Source organism: Telmatherina bonti (assembly GCF_933228915.1).
Source record: "Telmatherina bonti genome assembly, chromosome: 15".
NCBI lineage: Eukaryota > Metazoa > Chordata > Actinopteri > Atheriniformes > Telmatherinidae > Telmatherina > Telmatherina bonti.
The window spans coordinates 9,941,027-9,961,588 of record NC_136613.1 but is presented as its reverse complement, the minus strand read 5'-3'; the positions used below and the strand labels follow the sequence as shown (position 1 = coordinate 9,961,588).

The following is a 20,562-nucleotide window of genomic DNA, read 5'->3' as shown; positions in this document are numbered from 1 at the left end:
CAGATATGTTTTCTCTTTCAGTGATTAATAATAGTTGGACCTTGTTTCTTCAGTAAACGGCGCATTGGGGTAAAGTGTGGTGGAAACTCTGAGTGATGCAAGGTTTTTTATTTTTTTTTATTTTTATTTTTTTACCTGTAGCAGCAGTGTATCCATAAATAGCAGCAAAGTATTTTTTCTTGTGCCTCTATTTCTTTTTTCCATTGAGAATTGCTTGATGTTATGCCACACCATACTTTATTTTTTAAATGACAAACTATGTATTTCCTATGCTTTAGCCAAAAAAAGTGAGTTAGCTGTAATGACTCTTCACTTAAAAAACATCCCACATCACATGCTTTCGTGCAACAAACTCTGCACCACAGCATTCAAAGCCCTTGGCAGCGCCAGTATCACAGCTGTCTACTGTCTTATCTGGGAGTGAAGGTTAAACTTTCAAGGCTGGTTTTGCCGTCATTTGCTGACATTCGATTCCCAAGACTGTTTTTGCATTAGTGCATAAAAGTCACACACACACACACACACACACACACACACACACACACACACACACACACACACACACACACACACACACACACAAACACACAAACACACAATTAAACACAAAAAAATAAAAACAAAACAATTAAATGAAAACGAATGAATCCAAATCTTTTATTGATTTAAACTTTTCTCACTAACAACATTCAAGGTGCTGGTTCAGCCGTTTTGGGCTCATTAAACATGGTTTAATAGTATTTTTAGATTTAAATAGCTTTGTGAAAGTACCAATTTGCCTATCGGCCTAAAAACAAAAGAACACAAAGTTCCATTTCGACATCATTAAAAGACGTCCTGCTATAGCTGACGCCTCATAAATGTGCTATAAAACCAATCCACTTACAGAAAGATGAGCTCTGCACCCTTACGTTGTTTGTTATACTTATGAGAACTAACTCAATTCCTTTCATATTAGCTCACAGATAAAAAAAAAAAAAAGGACTGTGTCACATATCACAATGATTCCGATTGTTTTGATGGTGTAATAACATCATTTCCTCGCTGATTCTTCAGCGTGAGTTTGTGAGATTGAACTTTAAAAAGTGAAGCAGTGATCCACACTGAATCACTTCTCTGTCAATCCATGGTGTTGGTAAGTTTGCTCATGAATTCAGGGAACTGGCTGTACTTGAGACAGAAGAAAAACAAGCAGCAACATGGGGACGCGTGGGGGACGACACACAGCTAATAACACAAAAGCAAATGACACCACAGGAAATAAAAGGTGTGAAAGCGTCACACTGCAGAATGACTGTTTGGTAGCCTGTCCTCCTTTTCACATGCAACGAACATGTGCAAGCCACAGTTTCCTGTTTTACCATCTTTTCAGCATAGTGGGAGGCAAAAACCCTCTGTGTGTGGCTATCAGCTCTTAGCTGTGGGCAGAGGGCACTCCTGTATCTGAGCCTCATCCACTGAGCCCTCTGGCAGATGAACAGTCATTGTGCAGGCTCGAATCCCTCCAAGAGGCTCAAGCACGTTGAAGACCCTGTCCCACACGTCTTGCTCTGGATCATAGCGCTGCACAATGTCAACCATGCATCTGCTGTTCCAGGAATACCCTCCCACCACGTAGATCTGCCCGTTGAACACCGTCACACCGACGTCACTCTGGCCCCGAGGCATCGGGGCTACCACCGTCCACTGGTCTGTGTCCGGGCTGTAGTATTCGCAGCCCAGGACGTCGTCGTAGTCGCTGCTGCCTCGGAAGTGGTTCCCGCCCATGACGTAGAGTCTGTCCCCCACTGTACACATGCAATGCAGGCCACGGAGCTCCGTCATGTCGGCACGTCGACTCCAATTGTCTCCAACAGGGTCGTAACACCAAAACTCCTTCTGGAAAGTGTCACGAGTGATGCCACCTGTTTGAAAAGAAAAGAGTCAGGGGTGGAGGAAACACTCACACTGTCACAAAAGAAAAAAAAAACTATTTGTACCATTGGAGGTAAAAAAAAAAGTTCCCAGTGGGGTTGTATTGTAAAAAGTTCAGCTTACCCAGGAAATTTTTAATGAAAACGCCACAATAAGACAAAAGTCGGAGCAGGATGGATGATCAATCGCTAGCACTACCTAACGCAGTGAGATTGTTGGTAACTTTGATTAGAATCTGTGTGAAACCGGATTCTCCGGTGTCTGGAAATCTTCCCATAGCCGAGGCCTTTTCAACGTCAAAGACAAAACTTCTAGCACATGTGAAGACAATTATTCAAAATGTAAACTTTGAAAAAACAAAAGCTGATATTGCAAACAAACCTAATCCTTCACCTCTCAGAAGGAAAACAGACATTTCGCCTGGCTTTCTTAGTAAGGTCGGCCGTGTGAATAGTGCATGCACAGAGATGTTGCACTTTGTGGCTAACCAGCTGTGATAATAATATGGATGAAAAACAAATCAATAGGCTTTGGCCTGCTTCGGTTCTTATGTTAATAAACTTGACATGATACTAATCAGAACATGGATTGGCACATGGGCCTTGCCCCCCCCCTTCAGGCCTAATCTAAATCATTGTTGCTATTTTGATATCCTATCAGTAAAACATTGAAGTCTTTTTTGTTTTAGCCTTCTGTTTATTATGTAGCAGAGATCTGGGAGGATAAAATGTTGATAACTGGCTCCGACACACATTAAAAATCTGATCAACATATCAGGGGCAACATGGGGTTTAGTTTCTTTCTAAGGGTCACTTCATCATGTGGTCTGCGAAAACCTCGGCTCCAAACGCCTGCCTGCAAACTGCGCTTTCTCCTGAACTATGTGGGTAAAACAAAACAAGTCTAGTTTTAAAAAAAAATGTAAACAGAAAAATCCACTTATGAATATTTTGTCCTCTTTTCTGGGGAGAATGATCATTTAGTCAAATCTTACGGGGAATCTGTAAAGCCTTTAAATCTTTGATTAAGTCTTGTTTACTATTTTTTTTTCTTTTGTTTATCTCTTTATTTTCCACCAGAAGAGACTATTTCTTGATATTGTCCCTAATATTTAAAAGACACAGTACAACAGAAGTTTCTGTGCTGGAACACACCTGACTCAAACCAATGAATAATTAGCAGAGGTGTGCAGAGCTTCACATAAAACTCTGCATAAATCTGCTACTTAGGTCTGATGTGCATGATGAGTGTTGCAGCAGGGAAACTCCCAACACGTGCACGACTCTTGAGGAGCAGCCATCCCTGCAGTACAATGTATACGTACTATATAGAACTTGAGGACATAAATGCACCTTTCAAGCCCTCATTAAGATAAAATGGTTCCTGTGAAGACCAGATATGAACATGAGTGGACACAAAAGTCTAGATTGCCTCTTCGAGGGTTCATGCTCGACCATTTTTCTGAGCATACTGTACTAATGTTTCAACACAGCAGTTTGAAGAAACTTACAGAAGCAGTCGGCAGAATATTCCTCATATTTCTTATTTACTTGTGATGATTGGAAACAAGTAAACAAGAATGCACTTCATGAGATTTTGTAAACATTTTTGTTGAATCTGAATTATGAAACAAAAGGAATCACATCGATCTGAAGAGGATGTTTTCTACATGCCTTACAGGGAAATTGTGGCAGTCATGCCCTGCATTTAAGTTAATGGCCCTTACCACCAAATTAGATGAATTCCTCAACAACAGACGTCAGTGTTACCTCATATGGGATGATACCGATTGTCTGTGATCATAATTGTGAAAATCACCATGTGTGGGACAGTTAGTGCTAATTTCCTGGTGCCAGACAGGAAAACCAGAACCTTCCCTTCATACCTTAAAGAGGAAATAACAGATTGGTTTGGCTTCCTCACACATTCCTCTGCTTTTCCTTTTCTTAAAATATCAAAAATAGACAGTTTATTTACTGTCAGTTTATTTCTCTTCTTGAAGTTTTATTTATTGGTTGATTTATAAGTAAATGTAATTTAAAAAATGGAAAATTCTCAGTCATATTGTTCTTTTAGTCATTTAAAAGACAAGTGAAAGGAAAAGACTCACTTCACTGCAGATAATTGCTGTAAAAATACTGGGTTTGTTGTGCACCAAGTAAACTGGGTTTCATAAAAGCTGGAGTTGCATGCATGTGAAGAATTAAAGAAGCAAGTTAACCTAGATGAGAATGCTTCTTGTGCACAAAGCTATATTTACTGTCAAGTTGTTCTCCCCACATACGCCCACTAAGCGGAAGGTGGGTAAACCAGAAGACACCTGTTTGTCTGCAGCCCTAAGTATGTCAGCTAATCTTTGTTTTTGTAGAAATAATACTCAGGGACATTAAGAAAACACTTGTTTAATGTTCCATTAAAATAACTTGACTAAGAGAAAGTCTTTAGAATGAAGAAAAAATGTATAATATTAAAAACAAACATTGGCTGTTTGCTCTTAAAAATGTGATTACTTGTTTTGATAATCATTTCATTTTGTCCAAAAACATAGATTTTCTTTAAAAAAAAATCTTTTTACTCTTCTTATTTTGTTGCTGGTAATTTCTTTTTAAAGAAATTAACTTTAATGTGCTGATGGCGTATAACGTCAGTGTCAACTTTATACCACATTAAAACACCAACGGCCAGCTAACGTGCTTTACAGAGGGATGTACGCACAAACATGATCAGCTGTAACTAGAATATATACTAAAATAACCATAAGATAATCATTAACAATATAAGGTTGTTATATAATGGTGATGACTTTTAGGGCTTCACATGGTCGAGCCCCTTCACCTATAAAGCCTAACGTGTCACATCTGATTCCGTTTCTAAAACATTTTGCATCACTTTATGTTAGAAACTTTGCTCAAAATCCTGTTGAACACAGTCTGAAACGTGTCTACTGCCCCCTAATGGATACCAGGAAGCAGAAGATTATAATCATTTAGACATATCATGTGGCAATAAATAGTAAAAATACAAAAAAATAAATAGGTAATTTCTTTTCGAATTCAGTTAAAGAGACAAATAAAGGTTCAGATTAAAAGAATGAAACTTTTCACCCCAGTTTTTCTTGGGTTGAGCTTTAAAAAACATATACTGTATTTCTGAGTTGCTAAAGTTGTACTTTTCAACAAGTACTTTCTGGTCATGTGTTGTTGTACCATAGAATACACTTTGATTGATTGTTAATAAATCTTGTTTTAGTTTTATCAGATAAAAAGTGTTGAATTAATAAACTTTACATGTCAACAATCTTAATTTAAGATTTTTGTTTTGTTTGGATTTTCAATAAGAAGACATGAAACGATTCCATAGAAAATGATTGAATCAGGATCTGCAGTTTTCTGCTATCATACAGTCCAAATGACTATTAACAAACTCTTAGTTATTCCAGTAAATGCTAGTGGGACAGGAAGTTTTAGTCAGAGCTCTATGGCTCATCTGGTTCATGTCTCAGCCGAACTTCAAAGTTAAACAAGCGCTATACATGAAAGGTGAATGACGTAAGTTTGCACTTTAATAAAAACACAGAAAGTCATGGCTGCTCTGGGTTTTTATGGCTATAATTTGATTTTATGAACAGTAGGCATTTTATCTAACATACTGCTGTGTTTTGGTTTTACCAGCTCATTGCTACAGTTTGTTGGCTTTCTTCTTTAAACAGCATTTCTCACATTCCGCCATTTCTGCTGAGCAGGTAGTTAGACAGCTGCTGGTGGAACATGTGTGCCCCAGAACCGATTAGATATGTATCGCTGTGTAATGAGAATCTGAGAATACTTCTATCTGAAGTATAGAGACACACTAAGTCACACCTGCAGCACTAAAGTTATTAGATGTGAGTTATGTACAGTTGAATTTTCCTTCCTTGTGTTATGTGCCGTATATGTTATACAGTGTATGTTTACTAACAGGTATCAGCAGAAATTATGATGCAAATATATTTTGTTTGTTGTATCAAGCATATGTTAACCAGCAGGAGGTAAACGCTACTGGTCTTTGCGTTAACCACAAGCCTTTCAGCTTCCTGGTTCTAAGTATTATGTGTGAAACTTACATCTCCGCTCAAAGCAAAAACCATTTTCCTGTCCAAGGTTGCTAAGAAACCAAAGGGGAGTGTGATAGCAGCTTACAAATCCACCGCTAAACAGGAAGTAGTTTCAAGAAGGTCAGCCAACAGAGTTTTGTCTAGAAGTTATCTTCTCAAGATAGAACTTTGTGCCTGCAGACAACACTTACTAAAAGCTGCTAAAACACTAAGATCTTAATGAGTATGTTATATATTCATGCAAAGCTGTGAGACTGCAAATATTAACCCTCTGATTTGCAGATTAATTAAAATCAATCCCACAATTTTTTAAACATGCAGTTTTTTTACTTCTACAAACATGTTCAAAGGCGCTTTATTTTATCTTTGTTATTTGATTTTTATACAGTGTATTTATTTTATGTATTCTATGGAAAGATTTATAAAATAATGTATGGTCATATTTATATAATACAAATAATCTATATATATATATATAATCTATAATTATAAATTTAAAAATTTTTATATATATATATATATATATATATATATATATATATATATATATATATATATATATATATATATTTTCAGTGATTGACAGTGTGTTGGCTGACTTTCCGAATGTCCACTTGAGAGGCAAAATTGTAAATATACCCTCTCACTCATGAATATCCTAGAAAAAGGCCTATAGCAGGACACGATGCATCAAAGGGTTACCGGTAAGCTAAAGCTCATTGTGTGATTTCAAAACATGTCATGTCCACTATTTATTCTAAAGGGTTTGTAATGTTTCACAGAGCTCCAGACAGGCAGGTCTTTGTGACCTGTTTGCACCATTAAAAGCTCACAAACAGAACGCAGACTGTTCGCTGGGCTTTCTTATTAAGATCAGCCGTGTGAATAGTGCATGCACAGAGATGTTGCACTTTGTGGCTAACCAGCTGCCTTTGCGAGGAAGTGGGGCCAGATGGATGACTTTATACACTAATTTGTCGTCAGCTGTGTCAAATTCTTTGCTGAAAATTGTCAATGCTACTTTATTTTCTATCACAAGGTCGAACTAAGCATAATTCCAACCGTGACAGGGATCGCTCCCTTTCCATGCAGCTTTTGTTCAACTCAACCACCGAGGCAGACATGCAAAAGATACTTTTATGAGTTATTTTTCTTTTTTTTTTTTTCCCCGTGTAGACATTAAATGTCAACCCTCAGTTTAGAAATGATTTAAGCTATTGAATAAGGCGTACTTAAGAGACAGAAAAAAAGTCCAGTGGTGTTTTTGTCACATAGAATGAGTTGTTTTTAAAAGACTCACACAGATAATTCAATTTGGAAAGGGTTGTTCTTTGGGTCATGCTCATGGCCTTCACATTGTTTTTTACATAAAAAAGCAGCGTTAAGCCTTTAAAATGTGATGTATAAAATCAAAATCAAACATAGTTTTTTTACCCCTGGCTTTTGAAACTTTGAAAAGTTTTAATTTTTAAGTATTTTAATACAGTTGCTACCTTAAATCACAATAATACAAACTGCTTTATAAATAGATGTGTTAAAAACAAAAAAATCACATAAAAGATATGTTCAGGGACAACAACGAAATTATTGGAATCATACATGCAGTGCAAGGAGTTGCAAACGCAAACCAAAGTCAGATAGTCATAACTGAGTTGTAACAATCTGCTCCATAAATGCCAGAAATGCAGAAGTCAAGTCAGTCAGCAAAACACTCTTTGTTTTCTCACCTGAGATGTACATGAGACCCTCATGAACTGCACCAGCATGTCCATAGTGAGGCTCCACCATGTTGGCCACAAAGGTCCACACATTTTTCTTCAGGTTGTAACACTCCACTGTGTCTGATCAAAATGACACACAAGAGCTTCGTTCATCTCAATGCAGAAACGTTTTCAGAGCTAATATATATATATATATATATATATATTTCCTTTGAGCATTCAGAAGTTTATTTCTTCAGTATTTAACTTTATTTGAATGTAAATTAAAATGAGCTTCATGTTCATAGTCGCAGAATGAATATTCATCTCACCAATTTCTCCAGAAGTGTTTCTTCCTCCCACTGCAAACAGTTTTCCTTTCAGAGCGCTGAGGTGAAAAAAGGTCCTTTTCTCATTCAGGGAAGCAATCTGAAGCCACTTGTCGAAGCGTGGGTCATAGCGGTAGGCGCTGTCGATGGCGGTCTTACCCTTTGTGTCATACGTGCTCTGACCTGAGAAGCCATCAATACAAAAGTAAATTAATTTCTAATGCCTTATTTAATGTCTTTAAGTCAACAACAAACAGAATTGTGTATAATTTTACGATTAAATATCTGCCTTCATTATATCCCAGTGAACACAGATTTATTTTTGGTGTCCTACTGTGTTAACCTTATGTTTTTTTTGTTTTTTATTATCTATCTATCTATATCTATCTATATAGATAGATAGATATAGATAGATATATAGATTATATCTATATAATTATCTATCTATATGTTATCTATCTATCTCTATCTCCAGAAAGATAGATAGATACAATCTATATATCTATATTTATCTATATCTATATCTAGACAGATAGATATAGATTGTATCTATCTTTCTATATAGCTATATCTTTCTTATAGATAGATATCTTATAAATATAAATTGATATAGATATAGATAGATATATAGATAGATACATTTAATTATTTATTTATTTATTTTTTTTCTTAGCACTTGTGGCCTTTATTCTGTAAAAACTAGAAAAGCTGGTAGGAGAGAGGAGAGTGACACGCAGCAAATGGCCACAGGTTACGGTGTGAATCTGTAACCCTCCTGTGTCGGCCTCATCTTTTTATCATTATCTGCTGATCTCATATAATATGCAACTAGTACAAACTTCATGTACTGTGTCTGGTTTGTAGAAAGCCCCTGTGAGTGTTCAATACACACTGTAGGTACTCTGACCTCCAACAATGAAGAGGAACCCCCCCAGAAGAGCCACGCCGTGCTGATAACGGGGCACCTCCATGGGCTTCAGAGCCTTCCAGTGGCCCGTGTTCTCATCGTACAGCCTCAGCTCCCGGCTCACCACCAGCTGCTGCCGCATCACGCCACCCAGTGCCAGAATATGGGTGGCATTGGATCGGATCTGCGTCCTCTCGGTCTGCAGGGCCGGCTGCATGTAGGGCATCATCTGGTAGTTGCTGGCCTCCAGCAGGAGGTTGACACAAGCTGTTTCAGAGCGCATCATGGAGTCACTTCCCTCTTCGTCATCCTGGGAGATCTGAATCAGCTCGCTGGGGCTCATCAGAGGGAAACGAATGTGGCGCATCAGGGCATAAACAGATGCATGGCGATTGGGAGGGCCGTGGTCCAGCCATCCCTTGGCGATTTGGTAGAGCTCCAGCTCAGAGAAACCTTCCAGGGAATTGCTGGCCAGAGCGTTGGCCATGGTGTTTTCAGAAAGCTGCAGGTAGCGACCACACTCCACCAACGCAGACAGGTTCTCGCTTACAAATTTACCTACATATAAAGATGAGAAATAACCAACAAATCCACAAGTTTAAAATAGTTTCAGAACCAAAAATTATTCATAGAATTATCTTACAGATAATAGGTTGCTACCACAGGTAATGTAGCTCTCAGAAATGAGTACAACCCAAACATTTCTGCAAATATCAAATTATATGTTCAGTGGACAACACTTAATAAATGACACTGTAATACAATATATGAGTCAGCATACAGCTTGTATAACAGTCTAAATTCACTGTTTCCCTAAAAATAACACAACACACACATTAATCTCTTAACTGCTGGCAACAAAAGTGAGTACACCCTTAAGTGAACATGTCCAAATGGGGCCCAATCAGCCCAGGGTCATTTCTTCAGTATCAGCCTATAAACAGATATAATGAAATATATGCAGAAATGTGAAGGGCGTTCTTACTTGAATGAGATACTGTATAATGACAGATATTAGGGCTGTGATGATTTGCTTTTGTCCCGATTTGATTCAATTCCGATTTTATTGGGTGCCAATTCGATTTAAATTGCGATTCTCACAATTCTTCGACATTGCTGATTTTTGTAGATTAAAAACAAAATAAATGTATAAAACTTTTTTTTCTCGTCATTTTACTTGATTTCAATGAGAAATACAGAAAATTCTTTCTTTTAATTTTTTTAAAAAAGAAAAATACTTTTTTTTTTAAACAAAATAATCGATTTTAAAATTGTTAAGCAAAAATATCCAGATTTTTCTATTCGATTTTCCCACCTCTAACAGATATAGTGTAATAGAGGGAAAACATGCACCGTTCTTTTGTACCACTTTGTGTTTTGTTGCTTTAATATTTTTTACATCACTCACTTATATTCAGTTGAACGTCCTCCAGAAGCAAGTCTGTGGCAATGCACTCCACTTCCACACAGTTATCAATAGTGATCTGCATCAAACAGAAACAGAAAGGAATTAATCAGATTCAAAAAATGTTTGGTGATCATAGTTTTGTTGTCAAGTTGTGTATTCTGAAGTGCACACAACTGACTGAGATGCAACAGGAAAAATTAATAACCTTATTATAAGATAAGCCAGCTTAATAACAGGTCCCTAACAGTCATGAATATAATTAAGGGGGAAAAATGTGACTTTAAACACAAGTTAAAAAACTTACCTCACTGCTCAGCAGCTGATTGCAGAAGTTCAGAACAGGCATGACCTGCAAAAAGTTTGCAGCTTCCAGCGTGTCCTGAAGGTTGCCCATATCGAGGCTGACTTTGGATGTGTAAATGAAGTTTATAATGTTCTTTAAGCCCGCCTTAGTGACCCCATGCAGCTTGATCTCTCTCATTTCCTGCTCCCTCATGCCTCCTGAGCAGAACGAAACAAGTGCAACAGGACAGAAGCAAGGTGAAAGCATGAATTTGCATTGCCTGAGAGGATTTGTCTAAAACGTATGGGACGCTAGGGTGCACAATCAGCAAATAACAAAGACACAACTAACGCCACAAGGGCCAGATCCTCAGTCACGCATAATGTGAAGATTATGGAATTACATTTCATTGTACTTTAGTCCGCTGTGTGGTTGAACACAACTCTCTTTTTGTGAAACTGCAACTGAAAGGAAGTTTAATGCAGAAGTGAGTAAAAGGTCAAAATCTACTTCCTCTTTTTTTTCTCTACTCAAGTTTGTTTATCTAAAAGTAAAAGTATGAGGTGCTCTCATGACAAATTAACACGATTCTTAGCGTGATTAAATCAACTCCATTAGAGGGAACAACAAACCTGTAAACATGGCCTTGAAGTAGTCGCTACAAGAAGCCATGATGACCCTGTGGACCGGGAAAGTTTCCTTGCTGTCTCCGGGAACTAAGACGACGTCACAGAGAGTCTCATCTGCCCGGAAACAATTGAATCCCTTTATAGGAAGAAAAAAAAAAAGTTTTTAAGAGCTTTCTATGACATATTTCGAAGAATTAATGCTGCTACTAAATTTTCTCTGCCTCTGCACTGTGATAATTATGTCAGATTTAATAAGTCCAACATGTTATGGTTGCTGTTTTGAGTGGAAATTAAGAAGAACACCTTGATGACACACCCAAAATGTGAAAAACTTTGTCGTATATTGAAAGAAGTGACACCATTCTGGATTTAATGGGTGTAAGAAGCTCAGTGAACTATCAGGAGTGGAGCATATTTGAGAGGTCCAGTTTGAAAATGAAGTGATGGCCAGTTTGTGTAGCTGTACCTGCAGCACAGCCTCCCCGTGCTCACTGCTGCTGAAGATCTGGGAAAGTGGCCGACGAGGAAGTTTGGGCTTTGTTGCTCTGTCAGGACGTGCAGGCAGCATATTGATGGGCTGAGGAAGAGGAGCAGGAGCTGAAAATGGATGTTGAGGTGGATCTGGAGGCAGAACTGGAGCCGGTGGAGGCCTGTCATCTGTAAGACCAAACATAAATTGAGGAACGATAGGAAGACATTAGATTAATGGAGCATGCTTTACACTGAGTTCACAATCAGAGCAAACCTTGCTGAACAGGTGGAGGAGGTCTTTCTGGCTCAGCTGGAGGTCTCGGAGGGTCTCTGGAATGCCTGCTGCCCAGACGAGACAATCTGTGGCTCAGCCTGCGAGGGCCGCTTTCTTCTCTTTTTCCCCTGCAAAGGAGATAACATAAGTTAGAGGAATATTAATTGTAGGCTATAGATTTGATATCATAAACCTGCCATGAAAATAAAACCAGTTCAAGTAGATTACTTTAGGATTTAACAGTTTAAATAAGATGACCTTCATGCCATATTTTGTCTCTCCGTCCTCATCTTACGCAGAAATGCCACTTACTTCACCGTCACTTTGTCCATGGCACAAAATCTCTCTTTCACTTCTCTGATCTCAGACATGCAGTCCTGCGTCCCCTTATTACAGCTTACAAAATCCAGTCTTTCTGTCTTGTTCATATGGGTGTGGTAAGATATAAAGAGGAACCAGTGAACCAATTCGAAGTGCCACCACTTCTCTTTTAAAGATACTAACACACAGGTTGTTAAATGAATACCCAGGAAAGGAAGAGCAACTATGATGGGTTGCAAAGACAAAACACTTTCTTACACTGTTGGTTATTAAATCTTTTATTAACATTACATTCAAATTACTTTTAAAAAGTAAACCAAAGTTTTACTGTCAAGCCGAATATATTTTAAATACTCAAATCAAAACTGTATTTTTAGAGCCCTTTGCAATGACCAAAAGGTTCTCAAAGGAACTAAATCAGTGAAAAACTGTTCACTGATTTAAACTTTTGGAAACCAGAGGACCCAAAATGGGGACTTTGAGACCAGGTGGTGCCAAACTGAGCTATAATAATCTGAACTGTCTGCATTAAAACCTCTCTACTTCCTTTACTAAATCACAATCGGCTTTAGAGAGATAATGTTCACATATTGCACTATGATTTGATTGTAGATTAGAGCAAGGCCACCTTAAAGGTGGAGTATGTAAGATTTTCAATATTTAAAAAAAAAAATGAACTAGAAAAATAACTACAATCATAATTAGATAGTTTTTTAAAACATGTAAATTCCAATCTGTCAATATTTGATGTATTATTAAATTACAAGTTTAATTAATGACTAAGACCCTTCTTAAATGTTTGCCTACCAGTAAAAAAAAAAAAGCTTTTTGTCATTTTTCATTAATTAAACTTGTAATTTAATAAAACATCAAATATGGACAGACTGGAACCTACATGTTCAAAAAACTATCTAATTATGATTGTAGTTATTTTATTAGTTAATTTTTTTTTTTTTTTTTTAAATATTGAAAATCTTACATACTCCACCTTTAATGCGTGGACTCACCTGGGCTGAAGACTGGAGCCCCCGCAGGGTTTAGGAACCCATCATTTTTTTTTTTAGACAAAATTACCCCAAAAAGTCCAATTGTTATGTAACTTGTAAGTTCTCTGTCAGTCAGCTCACTAATGCAAATTTGAGACTGCTGTTGCCATCATGCCAAACTGATCTGTTGTTACCATGATTATTTCTTCATTAATTACTGTATTTGTTATTGTTCATTGTGCTCATGCTATTGATATGTCAATACAACTAAATAAAGAAAAAAACTCAGTGTAAACCTGTATATTATTTTCTATAATGAGACTTGGTACATTTGGAGGACAGGACAGGACCTACAAAACTTCTCAGCCTATGGGCCCAACAGTAAGTAAAGGCGGCCCTGGTTTTGAGCTGTAGTTGCATCATATTAATATTCATATTCTTTCCCGAAAGTGGTTGCTCTTTTCAGGGCAAGCCGGAAACCTATTTACACTTTCTATGTGCCATGCTTGTTTATTCTTCACAAATAACACATATACTGATATTTACACATCCTAACAAATCTCAAACTGTGACCCCAAAAGTTTTCAAATGGGCCTTTTGGTTACATAGATACACTCATTTCATTCAGAGTATGCAAATTTTGAGCAAAGAGCCGAAAGACAAGGCAGAAAGTTAATACAGATCAATAAGTAAATGTCGGACTTACCCCATTTCATTAGCCCTTTGGGACTGAGGGCTGTTGTTGCGTGGAGACCTCCTGTATGGATGAAATAGAAGAGTCTCAGTGGGCAGAGATACATTTCCTTGGCAGTGAAGCAGCCTTGTACTGTTTATGTAAAATGTCAGGTTGCAGGACACTTTATGATTAGACCAAATAAATTGTGTCATTAAAAAATAACAATAAAAAGTGTATGTGTAACCAAGTGATTCATATTTAAGCTTAGTTTAATGTTATAGTCAATATTGTAGTAAATGATAATTAACTTGAGGAGGTCTTGTTCCGGAGGCTGATGGCTGCTCACACTGACGTTGACTGGAAGAACAGCTGGCATCTGTTTTATGACCTACCTGGAAGAAATCTTCCGCAGCAGGCTGGATCCGAGGCCTCCCTCCAGCCTGTTCGTCTAACCGACCCAAACTTTCAGGAGAAGATCGAGCAGAATATGTCTGCTGCACCGCGCTACCTGGTTGAAGGGTTAAAAGTGAGCATCGACGTCTCCCCAACTCAACCGAGACCTCAGTCACTTCCTGTTCTACTTCTCCTTCTCAGGCTGCCTTTTCCGCATCTTGATGCTCTTCACCAAGCAGAGTCACACTTATGATCCAGTTACTGTTTGGAAATTCACAAGCTGTTTTCTAAGGCTGAAAATAAAACACTCTGACACAAGCAGGCCTTTGGTCACCTGGATCATACCCCTGTGACCTAAATTCACCTTTAAAGGGAGTTTCATTCATGTGTTCTGCTATTTGAAAAGGTGTTTTTACCTTTAAAAGGGGGACTTTTTTTTTACCTTAACACTGAATGAGAGTCTGACTTAAGATTTTACAGCTTTACATACTAGATTTGATGCTTTCGATTCATAGAAAGGTGGCATTCTTCAGACAGATAATTTATGAATACTAAGACTGTGACGATATGCTTGTGTACCGATTCGATTACGATTTTTTGGGTGCCAATTCGATTTAAATTGCAATTCTCACAATTCTTCGATTTTGCTGATCTTTGTGGATTAAAAACTAAAAAATGTGTAAAACCTTTTTTTTTTTTGCTTTTTTTTTTTCCTGATTTCAATTAGGAAAAAATAACACAGTAGCTAGACCATCATTCTGCTGCTATAATACCAAGAAGACAAATAAAAAGATAAAAACAACCAATAAAGATGACTAAAATGTCATAATATATTGTTTTTATTTATTTGAAAAAAAGGATTTAAAAAAAAAAAAATCGATTTTAAAATTGTGAAGCAAAAAATCCCAATTTTTGATTTTTCGATTCGATTTTCCCACCCATAATGAATACAACACTTGGAATTTGAAATGATGACAGATTCAGAAGAGAACAGCAAGTCTTTTTCACCTCAGCAGGTATTTATTCCACCACAAGCACTGGCAGCGTTTCGACATACAGCGTATCGTTACCTGTTGCATTAATTACAATAAAACCAAAAGAAATGAGCGTGTTTCATAATAGGCGTTCCCATCCATTCCACTTTCAAATCAAAAACACTTCCATTAATCACTTGCTAAATCTGCCCAGTGTTCCCACAACATCCTGTCATTCATACGATCTGGTCTGAACACACACTGGATGTCAGACACGTTGCTTGCTTCGACTGTGATTTCCAGACATGAACTGCCAGGAAATGAGCTCTGAGTCGAACATTTCTTCATTTTGCTTTTTCTTTTCCTCATGATGAAATCTCAGGCTCTACCTCAGCACCGATTCATTAGAGAATCCTGCTAATAGTTGATACCGTTATCATCCTCAGTGCTGCCCTCTGCTGCTGTTTCACAGTTTGGAAAACTGAATGAGGTTCCTGTTGATTTCAGCAACGTTCCTGCAACCTGGATCCAGTATATGACAACAAACACAAGATAAAAAAAAAAGGGACTTAAATCATTTTATCATGGTCACAGTTTTTGCGTTTTTTGTGACTTTAACCTTACTCACCTGCTAAAGCCATGGACAGACGGAACTCATCGTTCAAGATCTGGAGTACTTCCCGTACTCCTTCCTCACCCTAAGAGGACACACAGCATGTAGTTACTGTATCCATAATACTATCCTAAGCTGTTCTTTCATACTGAATAACTCAACACAACCCAGAAAAACACTTGAACTTAACCATATTAATCAAATCGAATCAAATCAAAGATACTTTATTTATCCCCGAGGGGGAAATTCAAGGTTCAAGTCAGCTCGTCCAAGGTTTGACATACAGACATTTACATTTGGCAAATTTACAGAATGAACTGATACTTCGGCCCTGCAGCCAGTTTTTTTAATCGGCGCTGCCTTAAAATGTGGAAAAGATGACATGAGGAAGGATGGGTGGGTGTTGGAAAAAAGAAGAAGTATCTCTACACTTCACCTAAAGGGGGAAGGATAAAGATGCAACAACAACAACAACAACAAAAAAAACCCCACACCTCTAAGCATAAGCACAAATTCAGACAATAGACAACACACAATATGGGAGGGGGGGTGGGTGGGGTCTCCCGGACGGTCAGTGAGGTCGCAGCCAGCCAAGCAGCGCGCCCATCCAACTCGCCGTCCATCTAATCTAACACGGAAGCTTTCCTTTCAAAAGGCTGTCAAGGACCGAGACTTACAAGAAGCTCGAGCATGTGTGTTTGAGGCAAAACAGAAGCGAAAACTGTCAACCTCACCAGACAGACATCCTATTTAGATGATAAGAAACACTCCAACAAGCCGTCATAATCAGTCTTACCTTGTATGCAAGGCCCCACACAGCTGGACGGCCGATGAAAACGCACTTTGCTCCCAAAGCCAAAGCTTTCAGCACATCACTACCTGTCCTGATTCCTCCGTCCACGTAGACCTCGATCCTACCCTGCACCATGTCCACGATCTCTGCCAGAGCGTCAATCTGTTAGCAGCAAAAGTAAAGATGCAACTTAGCGCCATTCATTTTCCTGACATGCATCTGTGCTTGGTTAACCCAGGTTAAGAAACATTTCCTACTCTGTAACTCAGTTTGGTCATTATTAAATCCTACAAATGTTGCTATTATTGTATCAGCATTTAAGCATCACAATCATTTAAGCCACTAATCTCCATGTATTTCCACAACTCCAAGCAGTGAAACTACTTTTACTCATTTTGTTTATAAAAACATCTATTCATACCCTGATATAACCTCTTTGTAAATAGTAAAGAATAAGTTCAGAGTGTACCGAGGCCGGGCCACCATCCAGCTGTCTCCCCCCGTGGTTAGACACAATGATGCCTTGGACGCCATGTTCAACGGCCAGCTCAGCGTCCTCCTTGGTCAGGATGCCCTTGATGATAATGGGGAGGCGGGTGATAGACTGCAGCCAGTAGACATCCTTCCAGCTTATGGAGGGGTCCAAGGTGTTGGCCGGTATCCCATACTCCTCTGGGACACCAGTCTCCTGCTTTAAGTAAAAACAGTACAAGTATACCAGCTGTAAGTATACACGGTGGAAGTGATGAGTGCTGTGGTAATGATTCACTGTGGAGCAGCGTTCTGATTTTTAATGCATTTTAGTCCATTTGGACCTTATTTCCTTGTTTTGCGAGTGAATTGAAGCCATTTCTGAGTTAATTGGATCTTTTTTTAAATGTGAAAATAATGCAGATACTTCTAGATTAAAAACCTCTCTCTAAAGCTGCATATTAACATGATGGAAGCCACCTTTCCAAAAGTTGCACAGTAACTTTAAATGAATTTTTTTATCTTAATTATTTTAACATAATTTATAATTTTATTTTTTATTTTATAAAATAAAATAAAAATTTTGTAAAATTTTATTTTATTTATTTAATAATTTATTTACCCATTTATTATTATTATTATTATTATTATTATTATTATTATTATTATTATTTTATTTTATTTTTTATTTTTTTTAATGTTTCATGTAAAACCACTTTGAATTGTCTTGTACATGAAAGGTGCCCTAATAATAATCTTGCCTTTGCCTTTAGTTAACATAATTTAAAACATAATTTAAAAAAATTAATGAAAACATAATGTTACCAGGAAAACCCCGTCAAAGTTCTTGACTTTGAGATGAGGCGGCAGCTTGAACTGGTTGCGGATGTCGTCGCGGCGCTTTCCCGTGTAAGGGACATCGACGGTGAGAACCAGAGCCTTGAAGCCGAGCGACTCCACGCGGCGCACGAGCTGCTCTGACAGCTTCCTGTCCCGGTACACATACAGCTGGAACCATCGGTAGCCATTTGGTGCTGCTTCTGCAATCTCCTCCACTGAGCAGGTGGAGTATGTGCTGGTGATGTAGCAGGTGTTGAGAGTCTCGGTAGCTGTGATGCGGAACCAGAATTGTGATCATCAAATATTAAATTAGCCTTGAAATATGTTTCAAAGCTGATGAGCCTTCAGTTTTAAATGTATTTTTCCATATAAAGGAAAAGCATTGCCATGGACACATTACACACCCTATTCCATTATTATTTCAGTGGCCTATGCTGCCATCTAGTGGCTGCTATGTGTACTGCTACTGTAGTGGTTTAAATCCACATCCTGTTTATTTGTAGACTTGTTGGAAGTCTTTTGAGGCATCTAAAGGACATGTAATCCCTCATGGCTAATCTCAGCATTCGTTTTTCTGACTTTATATGAATGTTCTAAGCCTCAACGCATGGAAAAGCTTTTAATATTACCGTTAATTAAGTTTAAGGACAGTAACCCAGACATAAAAATAGTGTTTACCTCTAGCTGTGGCCATCTCTCCTTCATGCCAGGCCAGACAGTGGAACGCTGTAGGTGCGATCCCAACAGGGAAGCTGATTTCCGTCCCCTGCACCGTGGTGCGTGTGTCGCTCACAGACACGTCCCGCAGGATACGAGGCCGCAGACGGATCCTAAGTTTAGTGCAGACAAGAGCCGTATTATAAAAATCTGACACGGAGCAGAAAGCATCACTGAGGGGAATATAAAGGTTGTCCAGCGTGAGATAAAAACATATATCAGTCTGTTTACTGATAAAATAGGCAGGGGGTGATTTAACGCTTCACAAAACATGTGTTCTCCCATAAACATATAAAAATATGAAGAAAAAAGGTTGTAAAACATGCTGCAGGTATTCTGATAATGTAAAAGATGATTAACTAGTACTGTGGCCTGTGCTATAAATAACAATTAGATTCATAGTATTTAAAATTATATGACACAATGTAAAATTTGTGTCTCATTTAGTTTTTTTTTATTTTTTTTATCTGATTTTGAGGAAATATATCATTATGAAAGCAAACAATGACAGAGAAATCGTTCTTGAGATGGTATCATGTTGTACTTTTCAGCACAGGTTTAACAAGAACGGACTAAACCGTAAGGCATTTTGTTTTCTCTAAAAACTATTAAATGTGATCATTTTTCCTTGACTTGGAAATGTTTAACCTGCTCTGATCACTCAACAAACAATCCTTAGTAACAGGCGTGTTGTGAAAACAAGCGACGATGAGCGTGACAAAGCAGTTTATCAGTCATGATGGAGACATGAGGAAAGCTGAGAGGAATGCACGAGGAGACGCTGGAGAAAAAGTCCTGACAGAATAAAGAAATCTCGGCTCAGCATCTTTATCTCATTCAAAACAGCTCCTTAGTTACAGTGAACTAGGCTGAAGGAGCCAAGAACTGGAGAAAGTGTAGCATCCTGTTAGTGTTTATAGGCCATCACAACACTGCACTGCATACACACAAATCTGTTGCAGCGGTGCAAAGTCCACAAATGCAGGCTATGCAAAAACTAGCTATGCTAAATCCACAGGTGAGAATTAACATCACTCTGAAACTCGACAATAATAACACTTACAACAAAAGTAGTTATTCACTATATTTAATATATAGTGACTTAACTGGGGAGAATATGACAATACCCCCCAAAAACAGAAAAAAACACAATAACAAAAATAAAACAGAACAACTAAAGGAAATACAAGTACGATAGAGTTTGATCTGGTTAGGTACATTTAGGAAACAGAATGAAAATCTCTCAATAAGCAGCACAGCGATTTTAAAACACTTCTTATATGCTGCATATGTGATGCGAAATATCTGGGTGGACATTATTCACACAACCCACCTTTTGTAAGCCCGTATATTGTCATCCCTGGTGCAACATTCATCTGCTCCAGCTGCATAATAATCCCAGGTGGCCTTTGAAAGATGCTCTTTAGCATACTCTTCAAAGTCTGTGAGGCATACCATTGCCATGTCTGCACACTGACCTCCCTCTCTGTGTGGGACAAGAACAAAAACAGGGTTGGAGAGCAGCTTTTTACTTTTTTCTACTAGGATCTTTTCACAAATCATAGGTTTAGCAAAAAACAGCTGACTTCTTTTCAAAGAGATGTTTATGTGCTAAATATTTCTTAGCTCAACCTAAACTGGTCTGACTGAAATAATTTATTTAAAGTTCCTGTAAACACCCAGATTAACACCAGGAGAGAGAATTTGCATTGCATGTGTCAAAACCACTTTTGAGCAACAGCAGAACTCAAGGCAAGAAAAACCCAAAAT

The 20,562-nt window shown here is 38.0% G+C and overlaps 2 protein-coding genes across 2 annotated transcripts; both read right to left on the bottom strand.

Moving 5' to 3' along the window:
* Window positions 1–815: 815 nt before the first annotated feature.
* Window positions 816–14,509, bottom strand: LOC306766087 (kelch-like protein 9). The gene is made up of 11 exons (XM_079253694.1): window positions 14,384–14,509; window positions 14,022–14,072; window positions 12,009–12,136; window positions 11,730–11,920; window positions 11,267–11,399; window positions 10,656–10,852; window positions 10,352–10,427; window positions 8,944–9,501; window positions 8,040–8,219; window positions 7,735–7,848; window positions 816–1,904 (listed from the first exon to the last, which is right to left on the bottom strand). Exons 2-11 carry the CDS (start codon window positions 14,024–14,026, stop codon window positions 1,408–1,410), a joined length of 2,079 nt encoding a protein of 692 aa, XP_079109820.1. The 5' UTR covers window positions 14,027–14,072; window positions 14,384–14,509; the 3' UTR covers window positions 816–1,407.
* Window positions 14,510–15,824: 1,315 nt separating this feature from the next.
* hao2 (hydroxyacid oxidase 2 (long chain)) lies at window positions 15,825–20,277 on the bottom strand (the record flags this gene model as incomplete). Its single annotated transcript, XM_079253722.1, has 7 exons — window positions 20,126–20,277; window positions 18,754–18,905; window positions 18,061–18,344; window positions 17,234–17,452; window positions 16,768–16,926; window positions 15,987–16,056; window positions 15,825–15,880 (listed from the first exon to the last, which is right to left on the bottom strand). The coding sequence occupies exons 1-7, from the start codon at window positions 20,254–20,256 to the stop codon at window positions 15,825–15,827; spliced, it is 1,071 nt and encodes a 356-aa protein (XP_079109848.1). The 5' UTR covers window positions 20,257–20,277.
* Between the last annotated feature and the right edge of the window lie 285 nt (window positions 20,278–20,562).

Coding starts and splice junctions, on each gene's coding strand:
- LOC306766087 (XM_079253694.1), bottom strand. Junction 11,400..11,729: donor ACGGGGAGGCTGTGCTGCAG/GTACAGCTACAC, acceptor CTTCCTATAAAG/GGATTCAATTGTTTCCGGGC. Junction 8,220..8,943: donor GTTCCTCTTCATTGTTGGAG/GTCAGAGTACCT, acceptor ATGGCTTCTCAG/GTCAGAGCACGTATGACACA.